This window comes from Somniosus microcephalus, chromosome 11 (assembly GCF_052327205.1).
Source record: "Somniosus microcephalus isolate GS21.2 chromosome 11, FLI_Smic_1.0, whole genome shotgun sequence".
Classification (NCBI taxonomy): Eukaryota; Metazoa; Chordata; class Chondrichthyes; order Squaliformes; family Somniosidae; genus Somniosus; species Somniosus microcephalus.
Genome location: NC_140997.1, coordinates 158106548 through 158127644, shown reverse-complemented (window position 1 = coordinate 158127644; position 21097 = coordinate 158106548). Strand labels below are relative to the sequence as shown.

The 21097-nt window shown below is 45.2% G+C and overlaps 2 protein-coding genes across 9 annotated transcripts in view; one reads left to right on the top strand and one right to left on the bottom strand.

Annotated features, from left to right (window-relative positions):
* Positions 1 to 1395, bottom strand: part of LOC147110960 (acylamino-acid-releasing enzyme-like) — a 130028-nt gene extending 128633 nt beyond the window's left edge. The window contains exon 1 of the mRNA XM_086001386.1: positions 1321 to 1395. Within this exon, the coding sequence (XP_085857512.1) occupies positions 1321 to 1332 (12 nt within the window). The 5' untranslated portion in view covers positions 1333 to 1395. The remainder of the gene's footprint in view (positions 1 to 1320) is intronic.
* Positions 1396 to 1667: 272 nt separating this feature from the next.
* Positions 1668 to 21097, top strand: part of LOC147110959 (acylamino-acid-releasing enzyme-like) — a 79885-nt gene continuing 60455 nt past the window's right edge. For 2 of the 8 annotated variants that reach the window (XR_015080019.1, XR_015080020.1), the window contains exons 1-7: positions 1670 to 1783; positions 4272 to 4401; positions 9086 to 9212; positions 9909 to 9999; positions 17180 to 17255; positions 17749 to 17915; positions 18403 to 18540. Coding sequence is in view for 5 of the 8 variants with exons in the window: in XM_086001379.1 (XP_085857505.1) it covers positions 4272 to 4401; positions 9086 to 9212; positions 9909 to 9999; positions 17180 to 17255; positions 17749 to 17915; positions 18403 to 18540 (729 nt within the window). In the remaining 3 variants the exon portion in view is untranslated. Of the gene's footprint in view, positions 2104 to 4271; positions 4402 to 9085; positions 9213 to 9908; positions 10000 to 17179; positions 17256 to 17748; positions 17916 to 18402; positions 18541 to 21097 lie in introns of all 8 variants that reach the window. The other 6 variants (XM_086001381.1, XM_086001382.1, XR_015080021.1 and 3 more) reach the window with 4 other exon arrangements.

The window sequence follows — 21097 nt, the reverse complement described above, 5'->3', positions numbered from 1 at the left end:
AATTTGATATTTCACCAATATAAAATTCGTTTTTCAGGGCCAAAATGGTTGTTTATCAGTAGTTATCACTCAGATCGCCATTAAAAACCCAGTTACACCTCATTTCAATGGGTCTAACCTTTTCTGGGGTTTCTAACAGCGATATTTGTTCAGAAAAGGGGAAGTTTTCGTCAGAAAAGGGGAAGTTTTCGTCAGATCAGTGAGTTCACTGATTGCTGGCTCTTTGGGTGGGGGAGGGGGTCCACAATGCAGCCTGTGGAGGAGCAGTGAATGAAAGACCGTAACTTCAGGGTATCCGCGTTAGGCTGCGCGCGTGTGCCAAATCCTGAAGTTGCGGACAGTTTCAAAGGCGGAATGACGGCGAACCCTGCCAGTGATGACAGCGAGTTCCATCCGGGCCAATCTGTTTTAGTGATGTTGGTTGAGCGATAAATATGGGGGCGGGGCAATTTAGGGGGTCAACTGGCACCTTTATAAAAAAGGAGCTGGCCCAATACCTGGCCCGGAGGTGGGGGGTTGAAGGTGAGAGGATAAGAACATAAGAAACAGAAGTAGGCCATTCGGCCCTTCGAGCCTGCTCCGCCATTCAATGAGATCATGGCTAATCTTTTTCACAGAATTCACAGAAACCCCACAGTGCAGATAGAGGCCATTTCGGCCCATCGAGCCTGCACCGACACATATCCCACCCTATCCCCGTAACCCCACGTATTTAATCCCCCTAGCACTAAGGATCAATTTTTTATCATAGCCAATCAACCTAACCCGCACATCTTTGGATTGTGGGAGGAAACCGGAGCACCCGGAGGAAACCCACGCAAACACGGGGAGAATGTGCAAACTCCACACAGACAGTCACCCGAGGCCGGATTCGAACCCGGGTCCCTGCCTCAACTCCATTCACCGGCCCTATCACCATATCCCTTGATGCCTTTATTAGTCAGAAATCTATCGACTTCTGTTTTGAATATACCCAATGACTGAGCCTCCACAGCCCTCTGGGGTAGAGATGGAACGGCAAGTCACTGAAAGCAGGGAAGCAACAGGTGGTGTGAGTCCAGCACTGGCTGTGAATAGTCTCTGGCTGGGAGCAGGGGAGAGACCAAAGGTTTTCAGACCGTGTTCGGATTAGCCCCCGCCGAGGCACCAGCCGCACCCCTCCTTCCCCCTGGAGGTTTGACACCCATATCAAGACACGACAACTGGAGGCCAAATTAAATCACCCGGGGTGGGGTGTTGCTCCGGGCACTGAAGATAGCGCAGTGAGGCCAGAACTCACAGCCCAAACCAGGCCGCAGCCTCGCCCCTTCGCTCTCTTACCTCCGAGCCCATCGTTTCTATGGTTACTGACCGGCCCGGAGCCAGCCGTCCGTGCGGGCCGGGGACTAACCTACCATCCGCAGACCGCGGCGGGGGGGGGGGGAGGGAGGAACATTTACCGTAAAAGAACCAGTAACTCAAGAACCATTTGATACTGGCAACTTTTGACAGTTAAATAAAATTGATTATTATATAGTTCTAAATGTTTTTGAGTTGATACTGTGGATCATTGTATGTCGAAATACTGCGATTCCCAGACTCGGTCTCCCCCTTTCTCAGTGAGAAAGTCCGAGCCTTCAGTACTCCCGCACCACGCGTGCGTAGCATGCAGTGACGTCACGCGCGCAGTAGCTGGAGGCGGGGTGTAGCAATCCGGTGTGGGTGAGGAGTGAGCTGTGCCAGTGTTGCAAGGCAGTGGGTGTTGGTTGCTCAACTGGTCATTCCTCTTGTACCAGTTCAGAAAGTGAGTGTCAGCACGCTATTTGACGAGAGAGAGGAGTTGGCACAGCCCCTATTTTCACCTGATAAGCACAGCATAACTTTCCAATCGGAGTTGCTTATCAGGAGTTGTTGTGACCGTTTCTCAGCACGTGTAATTATAGAAGCCCGTTCCTGTTCCAGCTGAGATCAGCTTCTGTGGACCCTTGTCAAAACACTTTGACTCATTGCCACACTTCCTGCTTTAAAAAAAAGTCTTGAGTGTTTCAATCATCACTACGAAAGTGATATAAACAGTCTCTGCTATCCTGCATCACATTTAAAGGCACGGCCTCTTTAAATCAGGTATCCATTTATTGTTTACAGATTTAAAACGTTGTTGTCACACACCCCTCATTTTAGAGACTTACTGATTCTGTTACGGTAGTTCCTGTTTTTGCTCAATATATTTCATGATGCTTAGTTCAGGATAGTTTGAGTGATGTCAGATGCACCCTCTTCCCTCCCCTTCCCATCCTGCTTTTCTATTTGCTCAAGTTTTACCAGTTGAGATGGTAAGTGCCAGTAACACTGGGTAAATAATGGTTTTCGAATAAACTTTCAGGCTTGTATGAAGACATCTTTTGTTCAGAGATATTTGTCATTTGCTGTAAACATATCTAATTTAGAGTGTTGAACTGCTGTATTATGACTAACTGATTAATTATAGAATAAGGGCAATGAAGTATGATGGCTTTCACATGTTATTAATAGAAAGAGAATCCAGACATGTGAACATTGCGTTATCTTCTACCACTTGAATTAGTGTGTTGCTTGGAATTTTACAGTGTACAAAGAGTGGAAAAGTTGTGACTTGGCTATTTGTGTGAAATAATCTCTCAGAGCAGACTAATTCTAAATGAGCATTTCAGGCTCCAGTTGTTTACCTGAAGCATTGCTTCACACTACAAAATTGATTAAAGCTGCATCTGTCACATGGCTGCAAGGGATGGTGAAGTGTCATTTAAGTCTCTCTTTCTCTCATATGCACAGACACATCCTGTTTTCTCTAGCTTTTTCTTTTTCCCTTTTTTTCTTTCCCTTTTCTGGTATTTCGTTCTCTCTTCACAGCTCACCCACCACGTTATGGCATCTGTCAGTGTTTTTTGCTTGCCAGTAGTCTTAATAGGGGATTTCACGACAGCTATGACTGCTGGGATAGCCCCATCTTCATAGCATTCTTTTGCTCTATAAAGAGAGAAAGCAAGAGAAATACCGGGACTAACTGACACATCTCATACATGACTGAGATTGGAAGGTTGGGTGATCATTGCCTTACAGATAAGTCTCGTGCCAAACATAGAAGAGTTGGTAGGTCTGAAAACCTTCCCTAAGGTCACAAAGGGAGTGCAGATGAGGAAGGCCATTTGGTCTGGCTTAGTTTATCCACCAAAAATGAAAACACAGCCCCCACCTCATCACAGCATCTAACTAACTCTTGAATAACTATAAGCTTTTTCTCTTCACTATTTCTGCAAATCTATTCTAAGTGTTAATTATTTTTAGGTAAAGAGATCCTGACATCAGTCCTAAATTTGCCCTTTCCCAGTTTGAACGAATGCCCCCTTGTTCTATATAATGCTCCAGTTTTACCTTCTTGATATGGTTTGATATCTTGGTATTTCTATATGGCCTTTCTGCAGTCTCCTCCTTTCAAGGTTTTCATTTTTAGCCATTCTACATTCTGTCACCTGTCCTTTCTTCCAGTATGTAGTAGTTTATACTTGTAATAAATTTCATCTATCTATTCTGTCCATTTACAGATTGTGTCTAACTCCACTTGTAGGTCCATGACTCCTTTCCCCTGATTCAACCTCACCAACTAGTTTGCGATTATATGCAAAATGAATCCTTCTTGCCAGATCATCTGCAAATTTGACCACTTTGCATTCTGAGTTCAGGTCACTGATGTAAATTAGAAACAGTAGAGATCTGAGCACTGAGCCCTGGGACAATCCACAGTAATCCCTATGCTCTGATCATGCCCTTAACAAGTAACTGCTGCTTCCTTCCTTTCACCCAGTTTCTTATCCATTTCTCGGTTTACCTTGAATTCCCACTGCTTTGAGATTATGCAGCAGCCTTTCATGAGCCAGTTTGCCAGTTTTTCTTGAGGGCCAAACGCACCACAACATAAGGTTTATCACAATCCATTTCATGTATTATCGCCTCAAAAAAAAAAAGGAAATGAAGATAAAACAAAATCTTCCCCTTCTGAAACCATGTTAGCTGCTGTTTACCAAGTTACCATTGTACAGATAATCTTCAAATCTGAAATGTTCAGGTTTATAGGTTAAAAAAAAAATTGGCAACTGTTCCTAAGTGGGACCATGACGATTTCTGAATTCTTCTTGCCGTTCAGGAACTGAAGCAGAATTTAAATTGTAGCTGCTGTAATAGTCATTCAATAATAAGTAAAATGGTCACCCAGACATGTAGAGTGACTTGCTAAATAAGCCGTTCTTGCTTTGGAGATGGAAACTGATTCAGAAGAGATTGCTGGGATCTATCGAGAGATCAGCAAATTCCCGACTCCGCTGAAAGGCTGCATTGGACCACAGGTTGCATTGAAGCACAAGGGAAAATACTGCACCATCTACACAGGTACGATAATAACTGTCTGACCATAAAAAGGGAAGCATTAAGGTGCATATGTTAATCAGATTGTGTGTTCTGCAAGTGTGGTGTCATTTCTTTAGTCTTACAAATAAGATTTACAAGGGATGAAGTACCTCTTCTTAAACAGGTTCTGTTGAGTCACAGCACTAAGAAGCCGAGTGATTATGGCACTAGACAATATTACAACAAAGGTTGAGAGTTCATTTCCCACCATGGCAAGTTGTAAAATTGGATTCAATAAATCTGGTAATTTGTGGGCTAACACCAGAAGAATGGCCATGAAAGATGCTGGATTAAAAACCCATCTGGTTCACCAATGTCCTTAAGGAAAAGAAACCAGCCATCCTTGGCTTATCTGAGTTATGTGTCTCCGGCCCCACATTTTATGATCAACTCTGAATGCCCTCAGGGGAACTAGCGATGGGCCTTGCCAGTGTCACCCACATCCCAAGAACAAATCAAAAAAACAATATTTTCTTCTGTGCAAACAATGTGGGTACAAATTCATTAAAATAAACACACACAAAAATATACGAGCTAATGCTTTTAAGTTGCTCCACCTGTCCCGTTATAAAACCTATTAATGTTGGGTTGTCAACCTCTGAATGTTTTCACTTAAAGGGGTAATAAAGCACCTAAATAGCCTCATGTGCCCTTACTAGTGTGTCTCACTTGTTGCTCTGTTTAACACTTGAAAGTGCTTGTTTGAGGCAGCATACTGTTATAATTGCAATGAATGTAGATCTGGACATCATGTTATTCTGTGAATTTATAAATGTAAGAAGTCACACAACACCAGGTTATAGTCCAACAGCTTTATTTGAAATCACAAGCTTTCGGAGCGCTGCTCCTTCTTCAGGTGAAGTGGAGAAATGCATAAAGACACAGCTTATATAGTCAGAGAGTCATGTCAGGTGTTTACAGGTAACCTTTCCAACTGCCATTTATCACACCTCGGCAGAGAGATAATCACAGCAGTCAAAGGTGTGAATGGTGTCCAAACAGATCAGTCAGGGAAACATTACATCAAAGAACAATGAGGTGGGGTCACAAGGGGTCAAATATTGCAGATGCTGGAGTCTGTATGAAAAACAAAAAAAGACAAAAAACATTTTTTTTGGCTGGAAATCACAGCAGGTCCGGCCGCATCTGTGTAGAGAGAACAAGCCAATGTCGACTCGAGTCTGGATGACCCTGCATCAGGTGGGGTTACATGTAGCGTGACATGAACCCAAGACCTCGGTTGAGGCCGTCCTCATGGGTGCGGAACTTGGCTATCAGTTTCTGCTCGACGATTTTGTGTTGTCGTGTGTCTCGAAGGCCACCTTGGAGAATGCTTACCCGAAGATCGGAGGCTGAATGTCCTTGACTGCTGAAGTGTTCCCCGACTGGGAGGGAACACTCCTGCCTGGTGATTGTTGCGCGGTGTCCGTTCATCCGTTGTCGCAGTGTCTGCATGGTCTCGCCGATGTACCATGCTCCGGGGCATCCTTTCCTGCAACGTATTGGTGCTAGTACAAATTATGGGCTTGGTTTTAATGATCTTTTTCTCAGCAATTTTCTCCTCTTCTCCTCCTCTGCTATCTATACCCTTCTCCTCCCCTACCACCACTACCTTCCTCCTCTCCTTGACATTCACCACCTCTAGCCTCCTCCTTGTCTACCTTTCCGCCTCCCCTACCCTTCTCCTCCTTTACCTCTCCCCATCCCTCTCCTCCTCTGCTATACTAACCCTTCTCCTGCCCTACTACTACCTTCTTCATCTCCTCATCCTCCCCTACCCTCCTCCTGGAAGCTCTCCTCCTCTACCTCTCACCACCTCCTCCTCTTACTCCCCCTATCTCTGTCCACCCCTCTCCTCTTCCACCTCCTCGCTTATCCCTCCTTTCTTCTCTCCCTCCTCCTTTCCCTGGCCTCTTCCCCTCCCCTCTTCATCTGTTCCCATGGTTCAACTGGTCCGTGGGTGCTGAGCTTCTGTAAGAAGTCTGTAGTGTCGCGACAGAAGCTGGGGGTTCCCTGTACGATGGGTTTCAGGGTGCCCTCGACATATCCAGAGAGGTTCTCACACAGGGTTCCGTTGCCTGATGCGATAGGACGTCCAGGTGTGTTGGCTTTGTGTATCTTTGGGAGGCAGTAGAAGTCTCCCACGCGGGGAGTACGTGGGATGAGAGCATGTAGGATGCTTTGAAGGTCTGGATCGAAGGTTTTGATCAGTCTGTTGAGTTGGCGGGTGTGTTCTTTGGTCGGATCTGCGGGTAACTGTCTGTAGTGTTCCTGGTTGTCCAGTTGTCGGTATACTTCTTTGCAATAGTCCGTTCTGTTCTGTATGACGATGGCACCTCTTTTGTCTGCTGGTTTGATGACGATGTTGCGGTTGGTCTTGAGAGCGTGGATGGCGTTGCGTTGTGCTCGGGTGACATTCTGGACTGTCTTGTGTCGGGGAACACTTCAGCAGTCAAGGACATTCAGCCTCCGATCTTCGGGTAAGCATTCTCCAAGGTGGCCTTCGAGACACACGACAACGCAAAATCGTCGAGCAGAAACTGATAGCCAAGTTCCGCACCCATGAGGACGGCCTCAACCGAGATCTTGGGTTCATGTCACGCTACATGTAACCCCACCTGATGCAGGGTCATCCAGACTCGAGTCGACATTGGCTTGTTCTCTCTACACAGATGCGGCCGGACCTGCTGTGATTTCCAGCCAAAAAAAATGTTTTTTGTCTTTTTTTGTTTTTCATACAGACCCCAGCATCTGCAATATTTGACCCCTTGTGACCCCACCTCATTGTTCTTTGATGTAATGTTTCCCTGACTGATCTGTTTGGACACCATTCACACCTTTGACTGCTGTGATTATCTCTCTGCCGAGGTGTGATAAATGGCAGTTGGAAAGGTTACCTGTAAACATCTGACATGATTCTCTGACTATATAAGCTGTGTCTTTATGCAGTTCTCCACTTCACCTGAAGAAGGAGCAGCGCTCCGAAAGCTTGTGATTTCAAATAAAGCTGTTGGACTATAACCTGGTGTTGTGTGACTTCTTACATTTGTCCACCCCAGTCCAACTCCGGCATCTCCACACCATGTGAATTTATAGACAGCTATCAATTTCTACAGTTTTTGAGGTTAAGTGATATGGGATAATGGGCCGGATATTCCGATCCCTATGGGTGGGTACGCGCTGTGTACCCACCCGTAGGGACATCGGAAATGCTGGTTTCAGGCATGCACAGCGCATGCGCTGAAAACCGGCATTTCCGATCTGTCAAGAAAGCTCTTGACAGATCCTCCAGTTGCCCTGGAGAAGGGCCTCTGCGGGTGGATAGTTCCGCTTTTTGGAGACTCTCCACTCGCAGAAAACCCTTACAATTCTTGTGCCTGGTAAAAGTGGGTGTAAGGCCTGCTTTTACCAGGATAAGAGTTTGAAAAAAGTTTTTTTTAAATTCACTGATCTATCATTTAAAAATATTTTTTAAAAAGTAAGTTTATTTTTAGCCCCGTAAAAAAACTTTAATAATTTTTTTCAAAAATTTAAATTTTTGTTTAAAATAGTTAATTTATTGTAATTTCAAGTTATTTTAAAAATGTGACCAAAAAAAATTATTTAAAGTTTTACTATGTTTTGGGGGTGATCTCCATTCATATATTTGACAGGTCTTCCTGTTAAATGTATGAAGGGAGATTCCCTTCTGTGATTGGCTCCCCATGGCCCACGTGATCCCAGGGACGCTACGAACTACATGCGCCTCTGGGATACGTGGGCCCTGCGCACTGGCAGTTTGGAGAGGCCCAGGAGCGGAATTGTGCACGTCCCCGGGAGGCCTGCAATCGGAATATCTGGGCCAATGGATTCCAGATCATTACATGTCCAGGATGGACTTCACTGAAGAGACCTTCTGTAGTAAGATAAAAACCTTCTTTAATATGCCAGTAGTCTTCATGGAACAAACAGTTTGGCACAGTTTTATTGCTTGGGGGAGCTCTGGTCATTTTTGTCAGTTGACACCATACACAAAGCAATGTCAATGCATTTCAAAATGATTTGTGTCCTGGATTTGAATGCAACTCGAGAGAGAGGTTTGCAAACTTCTTTATTTCATGCAATCTTTGAAGCTTGAATCAGCAGAATTTGTAATAAAAATCAGCATTCTGAGACTTGACTCACTTTGCTTGCTTCTCCAGCTGGTAAATTGTGAGGATTTATTAATGAAAAAAGCCCTGTTACTGTAATACCCAACAGTGCCCAAGGTGGTCATTTACTCACCATTTTGACAGAAACTCCTTCAGTCAATTTGATGATTCTAGCAACGGTAACGTTGGCAAAAACGATACCTGGAACAGTTTGAGATGGTAACTGAATCTAACAAACAGGTAGCCTTAGCCTAGAAGATGGCTGAAGCAAGTAGCAAATGCTGCAAACACTAGTCTGTTTCCTGCCATAAGTCGGTGGTTTATAATACGCTGGGGGAAGAATTTCTCTGGTCGCTATGTGTAGCAAAACTATAAGCATTTTTTTAATGCATTTACGATGTCACTGCAAATAGTAACCAGAGCTATTCTTCCCCACTATAGGTACACAAGGGTTTGATGAGAGTTTGTGTGTTGAATTATGTCATGTATAGATGGGGAATGATGTGCTGAGCAGATGTGCTTAATATTTGTTCCAGAATGGTCTCAGACAGATCTGGAGCAAGATGAGCGGGTGAAGTTATGCCGAGAGTACATTGTATTCTATGATGAAAATTCCATTGTGCACACTGGCCCTTCAGGAAAATGCACAGGACTGCGGGCTGAGTGAGTATAACCAGGGCAGGGCCGTGCACGGATCAAGAGGTCATTGATTAATGATTAAACTCTACCTCTGGCAAGTTTGACTCCAGTGCTTCATCATTGTACAGGTTTCTATCCTTTTCAGAGTACATTTCTCCCTGCACTCTCCCTTTTTTTGTCTCCTATCCTATTGAAGTACAGTTTTATGGATATCGACGGTTTTGCCCAAGTTCTTTGTGTGAGCTAGGATAATGAGTTTGGCAGCTTACTCAACCATGGAAGGGGATTGAAAAATCTACTTTCTTCCCGCCTTCAGTAGAGATACTTGAGGATGAGGGACTTACAGGATTATGGACAAAAAGTGGGGATGTGGGACTAAGCACGACAGATCTTTCAAAGAGCCAGCATAGGCACGATGGCTGAATGGCCTCGCTCTGTGCTGCAAGTTTATATGATTCTATGATCTTCCTAGTCTAGATGGTTGAATAATATTCTTGTGCTAATACCTTATACACTGGTCAATTTATTGTCTTGTTATGGCAGCATTGATGAGAATGGGGGTGAAGGAATAAAACAATTCTAAATCTAATTCTTCTGGTTTATATAATAGAACCATCTGACAGGATTGTGAATCTGCACTGGAAGGCAGTGAGCTTGTTAAAGAGTTCTTATAATATCCTGAGTGTTGGGTCTAACATCATTCTGAACTTTGACCCACAGATTGCTGAATAGAGATTCGCCCTCTGGCACTTTGAAAGCTGTCCTCAGGGGGCATACCAACAAAAAGGGGGAGGAGCAGCAATATCTGGAGGTAACTAAGGCCAGAGTGCCATGGGTGAGGGAGGGAGCATCACTAATGAATGTGTGTATTTATTATCTGCAGAAACAAGGAAGATTAAAATTGATAGAATGTGTTTTTCCTTCTCTTTCCCCCCCTCCCCTGCCCCCGCCCTAAAATGCTTGTTAAGACTGAAGATGGCTGCCAGATGAAGTAGGATTATACCTCACTAGATTTTCATGTATGCTGATCTGTGCAGATTTACCATCAACCCCTTAGAAGCCACTGGTAACGTTTCAACATGTACCACTAGAAACCATCATTTGCTGTGTGGAACATGATGGTTTTTGATTTGCTGGGGTTATGGAAGTACAGTCTCCACCACTTGTAGCAGGTGCATTGGTGCTAACATGATTATCCCGCTATACACTTTGGGCGATTTAAAGGGGTAGCGCAATTACTATTGAACAAGGCTGTCGCAAATCACTGTTGAAGCTGTAATCCCGCACCATTTAAGTAAACAAGATAATTGAATTTTAAAGAGGTGCTACAGGGTATTTACTTATTGAACATGTTTATTACTGCAGTCTTTGCTGAGTAGTGTAAACTGTAACCCAGCACCAGTTGGAGCTGATTAAATATATAAGGGAATTGCACCTTAACAAGCTGCGAACATAGGATTAGGAGTAGGCCATTCAGCCCTTTGAGCCTGTTCCACTATTCAATTAGATCATGAATGATCTGTATCTTAAATTTATCTACCAGCCTTGGGTCTGTAACCCTTAATACCTTGGCCTAACAAAAATCTATCAATCTCAAATTTAAAATTTCGCAGTGATTATTTGCACAACGTTTTTGACTCTCTCTCTGCACATGCGCGCCCGTTTGGTACTGTGCATGCGCACTCAATCCAGTCACGCATGTGCAGTAACCAATGGTGCAGCAGCTGCTGCCTGCACTGCCACGCTTTCCTCGGCTCCATGCTGAGAAGGTCACGGGGGTGGGGGGGGGCGGGGGAGGGAGGGTACAGAGGAGAGGGAGTCAAAGGGGTGGGGGGAGAGGAGAGGGAGTCAAAGGGGGGGGAGAGAGAGGAGAAGGGATCGAAGGGGTAGCCTTGGGGAGCGCTTGAATTTGGTTCTAATTGCCAATGCTGATGGCGCAACGAGCGGGCTTGAGTTCCAGGCCAGGGGTGGCAGTGGGCCCGGACATTTGCAGAGGAAAATGATATTGGGAAGGGGAAACAAAAAAAGGGTGCAGCGACCCAAAGGCGAAAATTTTGACTGCCATCCTTGGTTGAATGGTGGGCATCCATGCGTTTACTCCAAATATTGTAGCTTTGTAACTAGGGCTTGAAAAAACAAGAGAATAATGGCCCAGAAATTCGGGTCTCCACGGGTGAGTACGCACGGGGTACTCATCCGTAGGCCGAATGGAAGTGCCGGTTTTCTGCATGCACTGCGCATGCGCGGGAAACCGGCACTTCCGATCCTCTGAACGAAGGGGTTCAGAGGTCGAACACGTGCGCAGGAGAGGCTGCGAGTGCGCTTTGAACTTAGGTTTTTTTTGCAGGTTTTCCCGGGATCGTAAGCCTGCAGGATTTAGAAATGTAAAAAGCAGGCGTAAGGCCTGCTTTTTACAAGGTAAGTGGTCAATTAATTAAAGTTAAAACATTTTTTCCACAGGTTTATTATTTTTTAAATACTTTAAAGCAAGGTAAGTTTATTTTTAGCCCCGTTAGAATATAAAATTACTTTTTTCAAAAATTTAAATTATTGTTTAAAATAGTTATTTAATGTAATTTATAGTTTATTTAAAAAGTGTGATTTAAAAAAAAAAAATTATTTGAAGGTTTACTGCTATTTTGGGGCCGTAGTATTTATAAGTTTTGACAGGTCTTCCTGTCAATCTTATGAATGGGCTTTTCCCTCCTCCAATTGGCTGCCCATGGCTCACGTGATCCCAGGGGACGCATCGCACTAACTACGCCCCTGGGACAGGCAAGCACTGTGCGCCGGCAGCTGGGCCAGGCCCTGGAGCGGAATTCCACGGGGCCCTACAGCTCAACTGCCGGCGCGCAAGGTAAGTGCAGGTCGGGGGCTTGCACCTGCGGGAAGCCCCCGACCTGAATTTCTGGGCCAGTGATTCAAAGCGGCCCTTCGGCGGTGCTGTTTTTCCAACCTCACTATCTTATGCAGCCATAACACAAAACCAACAGGAGTTTGTAATCCCAGTCAGATCCGCAATATCAGAGTGGATCGAAGGGGGTGGCGGGAGGGGGTGGTGCAGGGAGAGGGGATCGAAGGTGGGGGCGCTGGAGAGGGGATCGAAGGCAGGTGGGGGGGGGAAGAGGAGGTCGGAGAGGGAGGAGCTTGGAGAGAGGGGAAAAGGTCAGGAACTGGGTGAGGGGATGGTCAGGAACTTGGGCAGAGAAGGTCAGGAACTTGTTTGGGTGGGAGCACGTGAGAACAGTGGGGGTGGGGAGAACGTGATCCAGGTCTAAAGGAGGTTGCGGATGAGAGCAAGAACGTGATCCAGATGGGAAGATAGATCACATTCTTCTGCCCTCTGTTAGGCCTGGATCACGTTCTCCCATCCGAACCCCCTTTACACCTGCGCCACGTTTTCCCACTTCTTCCCCCCCCTCCCCCCACCCGGCCCAGACTGCAGCGGTACAAGAAGGCAGCTCACTACCACCCTCTCAAGGGCAACCAGGGATGGGCAATAAATTAATTAACTTTTTTTTAATGAGAACGTATTCTGTGTTGGTCCTACAACATGCATAACATTACATGTATGTGTTATTTGCCGGACTCGACTATTCCAATGTTTCCCATCTTCCACCCTCAATGAACTTGTGCTCATCCAAAACTCTGCTGCACGTATCCTAACACGCAGCAAGTTCCATTCGCCCATGTGCTCGCTAAGCTGCGCAGCTGCACCGCTGTCTGGAGGTCCTGCGCTGCCCGTTAAAGGACCATGCACCCAAAAAAATTAGATGGAACATTGTCCACGAATACCTTGATCTTAAAATTCTCATCCTCATGTTAAAATCTCTCCATGGACTCGCCCCTTCCGATCTGAACTTGGCAGTGTGAATGCCCATAACCTAGGAGGGTGAGCCCTGTCTGTTCTCTGAAAGCAGTAGTGTTAGCACTGTGAGCTCTGGAGCCTGGCTGTCACAATGAATGGATCAAATTACACATTGCAAAGATCTTGATTACTCAGGCAGACTGGACCTAATTACGCATTCCAGACAAACTGCTGGGTGTGTGTTGTCCTTCAAGGGGACCAATCAAAACTTTGGTGTTGCAAATAGTTACAGCCGTAAAATTTAAAATTTACCTGGCCGCAACAGCTTTTTGGGGGCGGGGGGGGGGCGGGGGGGGGAGTGTTCCAGATTTCCAAAGTGAGCACGTGTTTCTACCCAAAATACCCGGTGTACTTAACACGCTGTAAGCGGCAACTTTGTAATTGACTAATGGCTTTTTGGCTGATTTTAAATGATTGCCTGATTTTAAAAGTGGGTGGTTTAAGTGTTGGGGATTGTATCAGCCAAGGAAGGCAGCTGGTCTGAGATGAATAATGTAGTGTAGGAATTGTACTTGATTTTATGTTTGAGTGCAGGCAAAACCTATGCAGAACTTTTCCTCATGAGATGAAGTGGCTGAGTAGAATCCATGATGCAGAGGCTCGATTCCCTGCTTGGCCAAAATGGCCTTTTCTTGCGTTCCTATGTCACCGAATCTTTTTGATGATTAGATCGCCTGAATTCGTAGTAAAAGCTGCTTCGGGCAGTAAACTTAACATTTATCGTCTTAAATTCATGTTATTCCTGCACTTGATTTTGACCGCTGCCTTCATCTGATGATGCATCAGCAAGATTGAGAAGTCAGTCGGAAATTTCCTCGGCGATGCTCCCAGTCCTGCTGCTGTAACATCGCCAAAAGCTTACAGCATTTGTGGTGAAGTTATGGTGGTGGAGTGGGAGCAGCTCTGAGAAAATTTCTGGCCATTATATATTATATACTTGAGCGTCATGTACAATTGTCTCGATAAATTTAATAACTTAAAAATAAAAAAAAGGCCCAGTATACAAATCCACTTCCTGGTCATGGTACTGAGCCCATATAGCCTGTCAAGGTCCTGCTTTCGATGGCTTGTCTGTGCTGAGTTAGCTGATTTCATCTGGGGCAGTATCATTTGATCTCAACGCCCTGGGCTAGGAAAGCAGAAAGGCAGCCAGGGTTCCCCTGCCCGATTGGTTCAGTGCTTTCTGCTGAAAAGTGCACGTATGTGGATGTAACGTGAAGACACTCTTGGGCTTAGTTGCGATGCCATCCATGATTGAATATCTGGCTGACATTCACTGTCCAGGCTTGCATGAAGATTGGTTATCTGACGAGGTTTCAAAGTACTCCTCGCATTTGTGTAGTTGAATGCAGCACGAGTCATTGCCTTTTAGAAGAAGAGGAGAGAAAATTGACAAAATATATAAAAGCTCCACATGGGTCTCCTCCCTTGCTACTTCATCTAACCCTTGTAATTGTAGATTTGCACCATGCTGTGTGAAGTGAATGTGTAGGTTGTAGGAAACAAAGACTAATTGAAAGCTGTCAAAAAGCATTTAGGAATCTAACAGTAACTGTTTGCACACTTGGGCCCCTAAGCTTGATCGATTTTGACCTTGACTTTTATCAACTTGGACCCAAGTTCTGTTTGGCTTAACTGAGTGGGGTGTGTCCTTGCAGGGAAAGGCTGTGAGTTCTATATTAGGCAAACGCAAACAAATGGTGGATTTCTCAGTAGTTTTAAGCATGTTGATTGGCACCCTTGAATCTCAGACACCTGAGTGGCAAAAATAAAAAATCAATGAAGTTATGGGATTGACGGTCTCGAAGCCAGTCAACCTATATGCTCTGCTGTGTGTGACTCAAGTCTAACAATCAATCCTGAAGCATTGCTTACTGGAGAATACATAGGATTCCCACCACATTTTGCTAAATCCTGCACAATGCACACAATCTATAATATATTATGGCCCAGTAATTCGGGTCCCAACGCGTGAGTAAGCACCATGTACTCATGCGTGGGCCCGATGGAAGTGCCGGTTTTCAGCATGCACAGCGCATGCGCGGAAAACCGGCATTTCCTTTCCTCTGAACCAAGGGGTTCAGAGGTGGAACGCGCGCGCGCAGGAGTCTGCGCGTGCGCGCTGAAGTTCCTTTTTTTTTTTACAGGGTTGCCCGTGCGATAAGGCCTCCAGTTTTTATGCGAGAAAAAAGCAGATGTAAGTACTTAGTTTTAAAAGGTAAGTGGTCTATTAATTAAAGTTAGAATGTTTTTTCCACAGGTTTATTATTTTTAAAGACTTTACAGTAAGGTAAGTGTATTTTTAGACCTGATTTTTAAAAAAATTGTTTTTTTTCAAAAATTTGAATAATTGTTTAAATTAGTTTTTTTACAGTTATTAGTAGTTCATTTAATTAGTGGGATTTTTAAAAAACTTTTATTTGAAGTTTAAGTACTGTATTGGGCGCCCGGAGTTTTCATGAGTTTGACAGTTCTTACTATCAAACTCATGAATGAACTTTTGCAACCTCCGATTGGTTGCCCAGTGCTCACGTGATCCCAGCCGGCTCATCGAACTAACTACGCCACTGGATCACGCAAGCACAGCGCGCCGGGAGCTGAACCGGGCCACTGACAGGAAATCCATGCAGGGCCAGGCTTCAACTGTCGGCGCGCTAGGTAAGTGTAGGTCGGGGGCTTGCACCCACGGGAAGCCCCCGACACCAATTTCTGGGCCTATAAGTCTCAAAGGTCATGGGTTCAAGCCCTATCCCAGAGACTTGAGCACATAATCTATGCTGATACTTGAGTGCAGTATTGAAGGCGTGTTGCACTGTTGGAGGTGTAGGCCGTGATTTTGCCAATGGATGCGGCTTGGGAGCGGGTCAGCTGGTTTCCGGGTTCCAGTCCCGCTCCCAACTGCATCCGGCCAATGGATGTGATTTTTCGTCGATTGGCCTTGTTAAGCCCGCCCTGCTGGCTTGCCGGCCAATTAAGAACAAGCCGGTCAGATGATGTCATTTGATGACACGTCATCTGCCGGTTTTCTTAAAGGGACCACGCACAATTTTTCTTTGACAGCTCATTTCTCAGTGTTTGACAGCATTGAGGTGCTGCAAACACTGACAATGACTGTTCACAGGTGAGCTTTTGCACTCAGGCTCTCCAGTGACTCCCTCCTTAGGCTACAACAGATGGGAGCTGCAGGTGAGGTTACAGAAGCGATCTGTCACTGGTGAGAGAGGTTCTCCCAATGAGGTGGGACTAGACAGCCAATTCAAAACTTGTTACCTACAGAAAAGAGTAAATACATTAAAAATGATTTTCCCAACATTTTCTTACCTCTGAGACTCACCAGTGCACCATTGAATCCTTCACACCACTTCTGCAGCTGTCATCAATGCAGAAACGTCACAACAGACTCACAACACACCACACTTACCTGGCGTGGTGTCCGGACGTCAGGGAACCCGAGGCAGAAGCGGCAAAATGGAAGAAGAGCCTGTTAACAAGTATCAAGTACCTTTTAACAGCCAGGTAAGTGGCTATAATCCTCTTCCCACCGCTAGGTGTCTGGTCCATGCGCAAATCGGGGACCCGACACTTGGGAAGATTAATTGGAGGCGGGTTGACAACGGGTTTCCTGCCCGCTGTCAATCTTTGCGATTTTGACAGCGGTCCCACCTCCAATCACGCACTCTGAGGACCAGCAAAATTCCGTCCGTAGTCTTTTGGATAAGACGTTAAACTGAAGCCCGATCTGCCCTCTTGGGTGGATGTAAAAGATCTCGTGGCACTATTCGGAAGAAGAGCAGGGGAGTTCTCCCGGTGTCCTTGCCAACCTTTATTTCTCAACCAACATTGCTGTTTGTGGGACTCTGCTGTGCGCATATTGGCTGCCGTGTTTCCCTACATTACAATAGTGACTACACTTCAAAAGTACTTCATTATTACTTTATTATTACTTATTTCTCTGTATTGTTGCCCAGACAACACAGGGGCGCTCTCAGTCATGTAGCATAATGTTATAACTAATTTACTGGCAATGTTAAAAGCAAAATGTACAATTGAGCTATGGTATTCTATGCATAAACGCTTCACTATCTGTCTTATTTTGCTGTGGATTGATTGTTCTCACTCACAGATCTGGAGCAAAATCTCCAAGGAGAAGAGCATAAACCTGACAGCACTTGACAAGCATGGCAAGGTGTATGAAGATGGTACGTGTTTACTCAACAATCTCTAACCTTTGCAAGAGTATGTGAGTTACATAGTGAGACTACGACTGTTCAAAGCTCAGTGGTTTGGTCTTGAACAATCTTGTTTCCTTGAACACTCATAGTACAGCATTTTGAGTTGTTGTTTTTCTGAACGCACACTTGTCGAATGTCTAATTTTGTGTATCCCAAATAATGTAATTGAAAGAATAGAGTCTTCTTAATAAGAAATGGTACTGTAGTGTATGTGTTACAGTACCATTTTGCTGTTTTAATGATCTTATTCTTATTGGTGTTTCCAATCATTGTTACAAGAAAGTTTGGTTACACGTTTAATGCGGGAATGTTTGTTGTTTTCCTCATGGTCAAGTGACCACAAAAATGCATAATGAGAATTTTTTATTGCAGTTTGTAAGTTTGACGTGTTCTATCTTTTTTAACTAGGTATGAACCAGTGATTGCTCTTGTTGTCTTTCTCTCTGCCCTCTCCACCCAGATCAGTTTGGCTGTCTTGTGTGGTCTCACACCGAGACTCGCATTCTGTACATTGCTGAAAAGAAAAGACCCAAAGCGGAATCCTTCTTTCAAAATAAACCAGAGATCGGTGTGAATGAGGAGGCTGACGATGGCAATAAAGCAGAAAAATGTCAGAAATCTGTGAAAGTACAGTACTGTTAATATTTGTAGACATGCCTAGAAAAACATTAGACCTCATTTTCTTATTCAACAGGACTGCCATTTGAAAGCCCAGAGACAACTGGGAGCTTTCTTACATGAACAATCTTCAACCTCTCATTCAAAATTGGAAAGATAGCTACTAGCCAGCATGAACCACCTCCAGTGTTCTGTGTATGTGTTTTGGTAGTAGGTTTCCACTACAGCTATAAATACAGGGATAGCTCTGCCTTCATAGTGATCTCTTGCTCTAGCAAGAAAAATACCAGGGAATTACTGCCACAGTGCATACACTTGGGAGTTTCTGATCATCAGGTAGGAGATGGAAGAACATGGTCTCTTGCCTGAGGATCTTATAGGAGAGCGGCTCGATCTGCTTGAGTACTGTGCATAATAAGCCAAATTATATGTGGAACAATCTTGCTTGGCCAAATGATCTTTTCTCATTCCATATTCTGTGATTTTTATCCCAAAGGGGGATCAGTTTGTGTATTGGGAGGACTGGGGGGAAGCCCTGGTGAACAAGAGCACCCCAGTCCTGTGTGTACTGGATATTGAGAGTGACAACATCTCGATACTGGGGGGAGTTCCTGAACACATTTCTCCTGGGCAGGTTGGTGTAATTCTTCAGTTGTTCACATCTCTTGTTTGTTGGGCTTTTAGTGTTAATGTCAAAAATCAGATTTGTGACCTTTGAGGTGGCAAAATATGTTAAGAGCTTAAGGCCTAGAAATTCACTTGGGCGCGGGCAGCTCGCTCGCGCCCAAAAGTTAGCGCTGGGCGGGGAGGCATTAGCGCACGCCGTATATTCGTCTTCTGCGCCCCAATTCGGAAGCGGGCGCTATACCAGGGTGTGCCCGCCTCCGTTTGGGGCGCTGCAACTGAATATCGGCGCGCTAGTTGCCGCAGCGCCACCCGATGCGGTGCGGCAGGCTGCGGTACTGCAGGCCTCCTTCTCTTAAGGGGGAGGTGCCTGCAACGGCCGGAGCCCTGATCGCGAGTGCCGGCAAAAGAGCCCGGCACAACGGCGAAGTGCCGGGCTCCACGGAAACCAGCCGGCAATGCCGCGGGGGGGGGGGTGGAGGAGGCTGGGGAAGGAGGTGCGGGCAGGCGGCCGCCGAAAAAGCGGCCGGCCGCACCTTCAGCTTTAAAGCGCCCCACTATGGCAGCAGGACGGCCCCGTTTTCTGTTCGCTGTTTGCGCCCGCTTCGGAGGAGGCGGGCGCAAATAAATATGGGGATCGGCGCGGTTTCGGGGCGTTACGGGCCACCGCGCACACCGATGACGTCATCGGTCCTGGCGCAGCGCTAACGGCTACCGCCGCCAATACCGCTGCACTCAATTTCCGCGCTACCACCCCGCCGGCGCAAAAGACCTCTTTAGGCGCTAAGTGGGCGCAAGGCCCACTGAATTTCTAGGCCTAAATGTGCTGTGGTACAGACTGATGAGGCACGGTTTCATGAGTTTTCTGATCGCGACCATACAGTTGCTGGTAGCTCGAAGTGGAGGGTGTGCTCTCCCTTATCCCACCAGGGAGAAGAGAAAATTAGAGCATTGGTGACCCAGACCTGGACTCAGACTTGAACATCCCCCCCAGTTATCTGGCTTAACTCCGTATTGGTGAAAGTTTGCAGCCTGCCCGCTCGGCTGAATGACGTGAGGTACTGCAAGAGAAAATAAAATCCTTCGTGCTTATTTAAAAAAAAAATGATTCCCTCCATTTGAAAAACAAAGTTGGAATTTGACCTAATTAGTAAAACTTTACTGTGGCCTCTGCCAGTCATTTGGCGAAGATTCACCATTCTCAGTATCTGGAGCAGTCCTGGTAATTTCCAGTGGTGAGCATGACTGACGTAATTGTATACGGAGCATGTGCAGGAGTTGATGTGACAGCAGCAATGTCAGACGATGTCTTTGCACCAGACACTTTACTGTTCACTCTATTTTTAGTTGCAGGTTAGAAAGCAGATACCTCCATTAACATTTTGGGGATGTAATTTAAGTAGGAAATTGTAGCAAGAAAATGCTGTGTGCACTGTAGCTTGTATTCCTCCCACTATTGGTACTCTATGCATGTTTAAGGTCAAAACGTAGCATCTAATTTTATCTGTGATGATATTTTTTTTGTGAACTAAACAATGAATTTTCCCATAATGTTAAGTCTTATACGGAGATATGTCTATACTCAGTGGTGTCTCCGAAACACTGCCACTGTGTTTTATGTTGTAGAAGTGCTGGCTACAGGTAGCCTGTAAGCAGACATTTTTTATGTAGCAATTTCATTTGTGATATCATAAAGATCTGTCTGTGACATCAACAGTGGGGGACCTCTACCTACCCACTGCCCCCATTAAAGAAATGGAGCTCTATGGAGGTTGTTGTAAACAAAATGACAAAGCATAAAACAAAATAGCAAGGGGATGACTGAAAGACAGTGATAAGGGGCTTGGCTATCTCCCTTGATGAACATTTAGGAATTATAGAGCAACTCAGTAGAATATATTTCCCCTTTAAAGTTGCAGGCGTGGAGGTTACCCGTGTTTTTTTTCAGCGCAATTTGTCCGAAATCGGCCAAATCAGCGCAAAAGATTGAGGAATTTCGACACAAATCGAAGTTTCCACGATCTTTTGCGCTAGTTTAAAAAAGAATCGCGCTGGAAGTCGGACACGGCCACAAAACTGGCCGCGTCCCCAGATCGAATTAATTACCATGGCGAGTTTCGGCTAATTGCGGGCCTTCAAGGAGGCTCTTGAAATTAAGAATTTATTTTAGGTACAAGGACACAAATAGTCATTTAAAAAAAAAACTTTTAAATAAAAAGTATTTAATTTACTAATAAACTGACTTGTACACCAAAGGGACTAGTAAATGGTTCTGTATAGTTTTTTAAAGTCATTTTTAGTTGTTTAAAATCAGGTTACTCACAGGTGGTGGACTAGATACTCTGATTAAAATGTTTATTTTTTGTGATAAACCCATTTTCAGCTGTACTAATAAAACTGCACCAAGTTACCACTCTTAAATATATCGAGGAATATTTTTTAATGCAAAAAAACCTGGGCATAGAAATTGGGTTTTGGCGCAGCCAGGGCTTTAGCGCCGGAAGTTAGTGCCGGCGCTAAGTCCCCCTGCGCGCGCCAAAAATTCAGTAGCGCCGCGCCCAAACGGC